This window comes from Adiantum capillus-veneris, chromosome 5 (genome assembly GCF_014529385.1).
Source record: "Adiantum capillus-veneris isolate H3 chromosome 5, ASM1452938v2, whole genome shotgun sequence".
NCBI lineage: Eukaryota > Viridiplantae > Streptophyta > Polypodiopsida > Polypodiales > Pteridaceae > Adiantum > Adiantum capillus-veneris.
In genome coordinates this window covers 105904635-105914403 of record NC_140935.1, presented here as the reverse complement: position 1 = coordinate 105914403, position 9769 = coordinate 105904635, and the positions used below count along the sequence as shown (strand labels likewise).

Below are 9769 nucleotides of genomic sequence, written 5' to 3'. Positions count from 1 at the left end.
CCGCAGTAGCACATTGTCGTAAATCCGAACCACATACCAATAATTTTAAGTTTTATGCATCATAGATAAGCTTGACCTAGTGGAGCTTTGGAAACCATAAGGAAAACATTGGCTGTATAAACCAAAACGCATGCTTTTGTTAATAGAAACTTAGTTAGGAATTCTGTTTGATGTTAAAAATACTCCTTGTGTCAAGTTTGGGTGAAGAATAGTTAGATTGTATTTTAATAGAGACTGAATCAATTGGATGGCAGCGTGATGCCGCGTTGATGCGGGATGTGGGTTGGTGACCATGCCGCATTGGTACACGATGTGGGTTGGTGCTCATGCCGCATTGTTGCGTGATGCCGCGTTGAGGCTGTAAATTCCTAGATGGCACATCGATCGAGGCGACCGACCTAGTACAAAACAAGCCCCCGGAGAAATTAATCTGGCGATAACTTGGCAACCAGATCTCTGATTGCTAATCTAAAAAAATCGACATGCTCCACAAAGTGAGCACTTTAGGCCCATGCATTCATTTCATTTCTGTCCCCTCAATTGCAATTGCCCAATCCGGTACGAATTTGCATAAACTCAAACTTCAAACTGACATAACTTCCTCATCGTAGCTCCAATCGACGAGCCGTAAAAATAGGCCGGTAGAGCACTTCGAGCACTACAATTCAAGAGCATTTTTTTGCGTCATTAAGTCATTTGTTGGCCCTTTAAATCCGCATTTGACATACATTAAATATTTAATTTGCTTGTTATCAAGCCCTTATGACTGTTGAATAATCATATAGGTTTCAATTAGGCTTAACCTTCATCCTTTTGCTATTTTTTCCTTCATGGAAGCAGAGCTGCACGACATCGTCGAGACTCAATCCCAAGCACAACACCCCATTGGCTGTGGCAAATGAAAGAGAAGGGTTTAGGACCCCATTGGCAGACTAGTACATAGACTATATTACTACAATATTCCAAGGGATCGGTCCTAAGAAGTTAGAAAATATTCCAAGGGATCTGATCTGTCCTAAAATATTCGGAGGGATTGGTCCTAAGAAGTTAGAAGTCAAGTACTAAAATATTCGGAGAGATTGGTCTTAGAAGTCAAGTGGGGCCCTCCACATTATATCACACATGTTCTAGACTTTAAATGTTCCGAGGGGCCAGGGCAATATTGAAGTTGGAAGTGGGGCCCTCCACACTGTATCACACATTGTTCTAGACTTTGAGGGGCCAGGGCAATATTGAAGTTGGAAGTCAACTGGGCCCTTCCGCATTTTATTACTCCGGCATGCCCGCTCCACACTAGCCTACGTCACAGGGCCTAGGGCCCTCGTCACTATATGGCACGCGACACTTATTTTCTATTTTTGCAGCATCGTGCCACGGTGCCATGATTCAGTGATTACATTTCAGGTTCTTAATCACGAATGAGAAGAGCTTTTTTTAATTGATTTAAACATTTCTGCTCCACTCAGAGAAGAAATGCAGGCGCACCTCGCCCATCACCACCGAACAAAAAAATCATAGATAGCAGCTGTTGCCAACATGGATATGGCAGACGATGATGCAGCCAAGCCTCTCCTGCCTATAATCAGGAGACTGCAATCTTCTTCAAGTGCACCATGTCTACAGAAACCCGCCTCCTTTCTCGGAGCACACGCCAGGAACATTGCCCTTGTAGTCGGTCCTGTTGTGTTTGCTATCCTTTACATTACGGTAGACATAGGTGATGACACTGGCAAGAGTGGGTCTATGCTGGCAGCTATGGCATGGATGTTTATATGGTGGGTCTCCGAGGCGGTCCCTCTGGCAGTCACTGCCCTTGTCCCCCTTTTCCTCTTCCCTCTTCTGAAAATCCAGACAGCAAGCTCTGTCTCAAAATCTTATACAAACGATACGATTTTCCTCATACTCGGTTCCTTTATACTGGCGAATGCAGTGCGGTTCCATAACCTTCACAAGCGCCTGGCTCTCCACATTGTGCTTATGTTTGGGAGTGATCCTCGCTTACTTCTCTTTGGGTTCTGCATCGGCTCCGCGTTTATCAGTATGTGGGTTGACAATGCAGCTGCCGCAGCTATGCTCATGCCCATGGCAGTTGCGGTGCAACAGAAAGTGCATGCGGGCTTTCAGTTGCAGGAAGAGAGCTTAGCGAGTAACCCACCTGGTGACTCTGCGATCAGCCCGTGGGAACAACAACAGGAACCTGACGATAACCAGCATGATGGGCCTTTGACTCCTCTTGAGAGGAAATCGTCTATGTTTCTTGAAAAGCACCTCTCAAATGTGCTGTCGAATATGGCTGCTGAAGATGCTCTCAAGATAGAGCTTGATTTTTGCAGGGGGGTGGCCATATCCGTCGCAACATCGGTGACAATCGGTGGCATATCTACACTCACTGGAAACGCTGTGAATTTGATCCTTTCTGGCATTTGGGAGACCGACTTCCCTAAAGAGAAAGTAATTTGTTATATGCAGTGGATGTTGTTTGCAGTCCCACTCGCAATTATACTCACACTTGCTTTGTGGGTGTTGATATGCATCTTCTTTTGCCCCCCCTCCGCCGTGAAGCCTGTGTCAGCTTCGCTACATTCTCTTCACTTGGAAAATGAGCTTGATAGGCTTGGTAATATTGCGGCCCATTTCCTTGTAAAATTGGAGATGTTTTGCTCAATGAGGGGAGTGTTTTCTAACACTATTTTTTTTCTCCTCTTTAGGCCCGATCTCATCGGATCAAATCGCAATACTGTTGATTTTTCTTGTAAGTCTCTCTCCCAAGAAGTTTTGGATAAATTATCACAATACTTCCCACATAGTGTCTTACCTCAACATCATGAGCTTGTGTGAGGGAGGCACCGCATACCTAGCTAGGTACGATTGGGGGGCAGGGGGTTCCCTGCCTCCAATCGTACTTTGCTAGGTATGCGGTGCCTCTCGAGCATAAGCTCATGCTGTTATGCATTGTATGAAAAACAATGAAAAAGGCTCCGTCTTCTTACATGAGAAATTTTTTAAATCTCTCTCTCTCTCTCTCTCTCTCAACACTCACATACAAAATTACTCACATTTTCCTTATGTTGATTTCAGGTTCTCATAGTTCTTTGGATGACAAAGTCCTTAACTGGCAATGCTTCTGGATGGGCAGCTTTGTTTGATGATTACCCCGCAAATGGCTCTGTAACAGTAAGTGTTGCAGATAGATACACTAAAGCCTTGAATATGTGCTCTTACAAGTTCCTTAAAAAATAACTGAGTTATTCTGTATCATTGTTTTCAATTTTGATGACTTGCATGTCAATTTTGGCAGATTCTGATCGCAGTCCTTCTCTTTGTGCTTCCCAACCCAACGGATATGAAACAAAAGCTCATGAATTGGTCTCAATGCAAAGACATTCCTTGGGACATTATTTTGCTCATTGGAGGAGGTTAGTGAAGCTTTCAAGTTTTGTCTTTTCAGGTTTTGTTTATCATTTATATGCTAAGCTGTTAGTTTATGTAAAAAACACCATATTAGTGAATTTGGGAATTTCTTATTTTTCAGTTTGAAAACAAGCTTAAGATTTGACCACATGGCCAAATTATAGCCAAAGTTTTGAGAGCATGACTCGGAAGATCTTTTGAAGTCTTACTTTGTGGAAGGGTGAAAGCATGGCTGGGTGGACACCAAAGCTATCTCCGGGACAGAGCTATTTGGCAAATTACTAGCCTAGTTATGTTTGACAAAGATAGAAGAACCTAAGACATGTGATATATCATTGGATAGCTCTTGAAGAGGAGAACCTAAATCTATGATTGGCACCAATTTAGAATCAATTTGCAAAAAATTACCGGATCCCACGCTTTGAAACATAGTTATTGAAAATAGCTTTCAACCCATAAAAGTGTACCACCCACTCATGCTTTGACTCGAAAAGCTTTGGTTTTTTTTTTTGAGATTTGTACGTATGGCCAAATCTTCAACACATTGGTGATTCCCAAATTGGCTCTAAAGTTTCAAATTCTCTAATATAGTGTTGAAATATTATCTTATAAATTTGCATTATTTCACACTCTTTGGATAAAAATAAGAGGTATAAGTTGTGTGGACTGATGGCCAGAGAGTTTTTAGTTAATTACGTTGTCAGTAGTAGCTGTTGAGTAGAGGTGCTCTCATTGTTATTCTCTATGGTTGCTTTTTGTCCTCTCACTCTTGCAATCGTAATGATTTTTATGTTGCTGTGGTGTGAGAATTTGCATTAGCTACATTGGTGGACAGATGTCAAGTGTAACATTTAATGGCCTAGTAACTTGTGTGTAGCGGAAAATAACATGAACATAGTGAGCGTTTCATTAGAATAGGTTCCTAATGAGCATAACAAGAGTGCTTGGGTAGAGAGAGCAACAAAAAGCATAACACCTAGTTAGATAGGCATGAACAATACTTCAAAAGAGAGATAAATTAAGCTATTGACAACAATTGAGGACCGGATTTACATGGAGCCGGACCCCCCTCCAAAAGGCTTTGTATTATAGGTTTCTCCCATCAAGAGAGACATTTTACAAGTTCCTTCAATAACTAGCTAGTGCAATGAAGATGGAAGCTTCAAGTACTAAGCAAAACACTTATAAAACACAACATCAATTCTCTCACAGTCTCAAACCCAAGACCTCACAAACCTTCGAAGATGGTGAGAGCTAGTGGGGTATGAGAGTAGATTGAGAGGAAGAAGGAGTAGTCTTACGAGAAAGATGTACATCACCTCACATAATCAATCATATTAGCATAGCATAGCTTAGTAATTAGCATGGTAGAGGAGATGAGCATGCATTGAAGCTTGTCTCTTGGTTGGATTTGCATGACAAAGCCAAGAGTTGTTGGTGTAGGACTCCCTTCTCACAAGCTAATTGGAGTAGGTGCTAAACTTTTCATTAAAGCTTGAGATGGAGAGAGAGAGTATTCTTGCTTCACACATGAGCTAGTGTGAGTGTGTGTGGAATAATGCCTTGAGTGATTCAGCCCCCTCTCTCTCTTGGTCGATCCCTCATGCAAATTACTCATGGTGACACCCCATTGGACCTCTCCAAGCCTAGCCAACGAGAACTAAGTAGGATAAGTGGTAGCCTTCTGACATGTGTCCCCCTTTCCACTTTTGTGAGAGCTTTAGGTAGTTAATTAATGCAACGAAACTCTCATTGGATGTAAGTCTCCGACCCTGACCAAAAAGATCACCCTTGTACCATGGAATGAACATATTGAAAAAAGTTACTATTTTTAGCAGTTTTCCGAATTCTGTCAATGCCATGATGTTTAGAATGTTTTAAAGCTTCAAAATGTGAATTAAAATAATTTTTGTGAAAAATTTCCAGAAATAGTAAGTTTTTGGTCACCCGAACCGTTCAGTTTTGACCGTCTCGAAAAACTACACCCGTATCCCGAATTTGAAAAAATGCATTTTCGGACCCCGGGGGCTGCTAAATATGGCAGGTACTCGGGCCAGTACGCCTTAGTTAGAGCTTAATACAACAATTTACGGCATTAAATTCCGACTTGTATGGGCCGTTTTAGCCTAAAACCAATTTTTCTTAAAGTTGTGCGGGGAGGCACCGGGGCTTGAGGCTGTGTGGGAGCACGTTCCAGGCCACTCTCAGCCAGCTTTAGCAGTTAGGGGGCTCCCTCTTGTCTTGTGGGAGTTGTGGGAGAGTTTCCAAGCTTGAGAGTGAGTGTGAGAGCCAGTTAGACTAGCTAATTGGACACTTGGTGGGTAGGTAACTAGACTTGCCAATGCAAGGAGGGAGTGCTCACTCTGATGCTTATAGCAGCTAGGTTCGATTTTCAGCCTTGAGGAGCCTATTTAAAGGTGTGCTCACACACATGCTCACACACACACACACACACACACACACACACACACACACACACACCCACACACACCTTGGGAAGCTGTTGCCGGCACACACACAGTTTTTGAAGGAGAAGCAAGGTGGGAGGTGCTACCGAAATTCTCATCTTGAGGATTCATTTGGATCAGAAAAATCAAGAGGATTCTCAGCCCTAATCACGATAATCATGGTTTAATCCCTGCTCTTCTTAATTCTCTTCATTATTCTCCAAATCCCTCGTCTACTATGCTTAATTCTAGCCATAATTCCAATAGCTGCTCTCTAAATTTACATAGCTATATTCCATTGCATAATCATCATTCAATTAGCTAAATTATGCAGCCATTCATCATTCTTAATCAGGGATTAATACATGATTGGGAAAGATTCTCTCTCTAGGCTGCATAGTTAAATAATTGTCTGTGCCGGTAATAAAGTAGATTTGATGAAATTCATTCTTTTATCATTCAATAGTAATGTAATTAATTTAGACTCAATCATCTCCCACATTAAAATGTGATTAAGGTTGAAAATTAATCCGTCATTAGGCAATTAAGAATAGATTTTTCTATCACACATGCCTGCGGTAATTCTGCATCTTCAAGTTGCTCTAGGAAAATGATTGAGCTTGCGTACTTCATCTCTTTTGTAAAGCAATTAGAGAAATTCTGAATTTCTTAATCATCTAAGCCAAGTAATTAACTTAGAGCTAGTTCCCATAGGCAAGTAAAGAACTACCTATAAAATTGCTAGGTCTCGAAGGGGAAATTTAAACTCTTGCATAAGGAGGATTCTTTAATAAATATAATCTGTCAATTGGTTTGTTATGATGCTCTCGGACTCTATTTCTTTTTCAAGTTTATCATTTAAAGTAGTGAGTAAAATGGCCCCGGTTAAGAGAACTCGCTTCGGTGGTGCCCACGAACGCGAGGCGGGAACGAGCAATGTAAATGGAAAGGGAAAAGCTCCCATGAACGAACAAGCACCGGCCATCTCACGAGCCATTGACGAAGAAATGGAAGAGGTAGGTCACAATTTTATTCAGTTGTTTAATTAACATTGCACACGTTTAGCTAGGAAAGAACATATCCCCAAACATGTTGGAGAAATCCGACGGAAATCTCGGCATTTGAATTCATTGTACATTTAAGTCTAAGGTAGGAAAGAAATGATTTATGGATATACTGTTTGCAATAGGAAAGAATGTCTGCTAGGGAAAATTTAGCTTGGCATGTTCATTCTATTTCCAATGTTGATACTAGTCCGAACCCCCTCTTGATCACAGGGGGAAGAGTTCCTGGTTAAGGGCTCTTGAATCCACGTCTGCTGGTTAAGCAGTGGATACCCACGACTGCTGGTTAAGCGGTGGGAACCCACGTCTGCTGGTTAAGCGGTGGGAATGTCCATGTCGTGCTTTCTATGTGGTGGACATACTTAGTTGTATGGGCAGCTAGGTGACAACGGGAGGAGTAAACTCTCGCTGGAGGGGGGATGTTGTACCTCCAAACCATTGGAATTTTAATGAATAAGTTTGAGTAGAATTTTTACTAGAACTCTGTCTTGGTGCTGCTTTGCAATACTGATTGAAGGGCTGTCTTAACGAACATTGTGATTCGGAATCTAATCAAGGAATGTTTATGTTGAACAATCATTGTGGTAGTAATTAGGACACACAAGGAAGTGTGAGTGTGGGGGTGGAAAGTGGGGGCTTGGCTCAGGTTGCCAATGCCTATGAGAAGGGTGGTCCCGATTGGTCGGGAACTCTCCATCCCCATAGTGCTTAAATCGACACTAGTAATACTCATTGCCCCTAGAGCGGCGAAGTCTTAAGTGTATGTGCCTCTGAAACATGGGGAAAAAGGCACTCGAGGTTTCTCTCTTCTTGGAAGGTGGGTCTTAGGATCGCTAGATAGTTTAAGTACGCTTCCCCTGCGAGGTGGAGCTAGATCTCTTTGCTAGTAGGCTCGAACTCGATTCACTTTGTGATGAGAGATCGTTCGCTTGTTGAACCTTGAACCACTTTGTTTGCTTCCGTTATAGATCTAGTGGCCACCAGGTTCACCATCAGATCCGCCGTTTGATACGGTGGGGTGGGGACCTCACATTGGACCCCTTTGTCTTCTGGCCATTAGGAATCACGCAAGCCATTGGGATGCTGAATGCTCATTGGACCCCTTAGGAGACTGTCCAATAGTCTTCTAGAGAGATTAATTCTTATTGATTCTTCTATTAAGTGTTTTTTGATTAATTAAAATAGATTTACACTAGCCTACCTCTCATTGGTCCACCTCCATGGCCATCCAATAGGATTTGAGTGCACCTTGTGATCATCTGGTCTAGGGAGCTGACATGTGTCCCTCATTCCCTTTATAAAAAGGAAGCTTGTGAGTGTGTGTGTGTGTCTTTCTCTCATCCCCTTCAAAATGACGTGATCACACTATAATTTTAGGTTAATAACAATAGAAATGCAAAATAACAAATATTTTGTTAATTGACATTCATCGTTTTTTACCTCCAGGGAGACCTAGAGACCGACTCGTAGCCCGCCGGCCCCGCCGGGCTAGTGAGTCTTCCCGGCGATCACGCCGGGTAAAGCTATTTGCCCGCCGGGCCTGCATTAGCTCAATATGCTATCTCTTCTTTCAAGTATTATTCAAACCAAACATTAGTGTTATAATCAATATCACACACAAGCGTAGTAGTGAATCTTGAAGGGAATAAACCTTAGAATAGGTTCCTAATGAGCATAACAAAAGTGCTTGGGTGGAGAGAGAAACAAAAACCATAACACCTAGTTAGATAGGCATGAACAATACTTCAACTCAAGCACTAAGCAAAACACTTATAAAACACAACATCAATTCCCTCATGGTCTCAGACCCAAGACCTCACACACCTTCGAAGATGGTGAGAGCTAGCGTAGTATGAGAGTAGATTGAGAGGAAGAAGGAGTAGTCTTACAAGAATATGTACCTCTCCTCACACTCATATTAGCACATCATAGCTTAGTAATTAGCATGGTAGAGGAGATGAGCATGCATTGAAGCTTGGCTCTTGGTTGGATTTGCATCACAAAGCCAAGAGTTGTTGGTGTAGGCCTCCCTTCTCACAAGCTTGGAGTAGGTGATAAGATTTTCATTAAAGCTTGAGAAGGAGAGAGAGAGTCTTCTTGATTCAAACATGAGCTAGTGTGAGTGTGTGTGGAATAATGCCTTGAAAAATTCAGCCCCCTCTCTCTCTTGGTCGACCCCTCATGCAAATTACTCATGCTGACACCCCATTGGACCTCTCCAAGCTTAGCCAATGAGAATTAAGTAGCATAAGTGGTAGACTTCTGACATGTGTCCCCCTTTCCCTTTTTGTGAGAGTTTTAGGTAATTAATTAATGCAACTAAACTCTCATTGGACCCCTTTGTCTTCTCGCTAAAAAGAATCAGGCAAGCCATTGGGCTGTTGAATGCTCATTGGACCCCTTAGGAGACTGTCCATTAGTCTTCTAGAGAGCTTAATTATTATTGGTTCTTTTATTAAGTTTTTTAAAATTAATTAAACTAGATTTAATCTAGCCTAATTCTCATTGGTCCACCTCCATGGCCATCTTGTGGGCGTTTGCGTTAGGGAGCTGACATGTGTTCCTCACTCCCTTTGCGTAAAGGAATCTTGTGAGTGTGTGTGTGTGTGTGTGTTTCTCTCTCATCCCCTACTTATAGGGCTCACCCCCTCCTATGTAGGAATCATGAAGTCCTTTTTGTACACACACAAAGCATCCAATTTTTATAAGCTTGTGACCATTGGACACAACCTTTGATTTTTGGAACCTTAGCATTTTGGAAGTCTTAATGGGCTGAACTTAGGGTCTTTAAAGCCCATTGTTGCACATTGATCTTTTGCAGATGGGCCCCCCCTTTGGATGCCTATT

At 42.2% G+C, this 9769-nt stretch overlaps 1 protein-coding gene across 1 annotated transcript; it reads left to right on the top strand.

The window, feature by feature from the left end:
- Positions 1-1482: 1482 nt before the first annotated feature.
- Positions 1483-3963, top strand: LOC147457868 (tonoplast dicarboxylate transporter-like). Its single transcript, XM_086511713.1, has 5 exons — positions 1483-2617; positions 2709-2752; positions 3079-3174; positions 3299-3416; positions 3533-3963. The coding sequence occupies exons 1-5, from the start codon at positions 1537-1539 to the stop codon at positions 3535-3537; spliced, it is 1344 nt and encodes a 447-aa protein (XP_086367839.1). The 5' UTR covers positions 1483-1536; the 3' UTR covers positions 3538-3963.
- The last annotated feature ends 5806 nt before the right edge of the window (positions 3964-9769 follow it).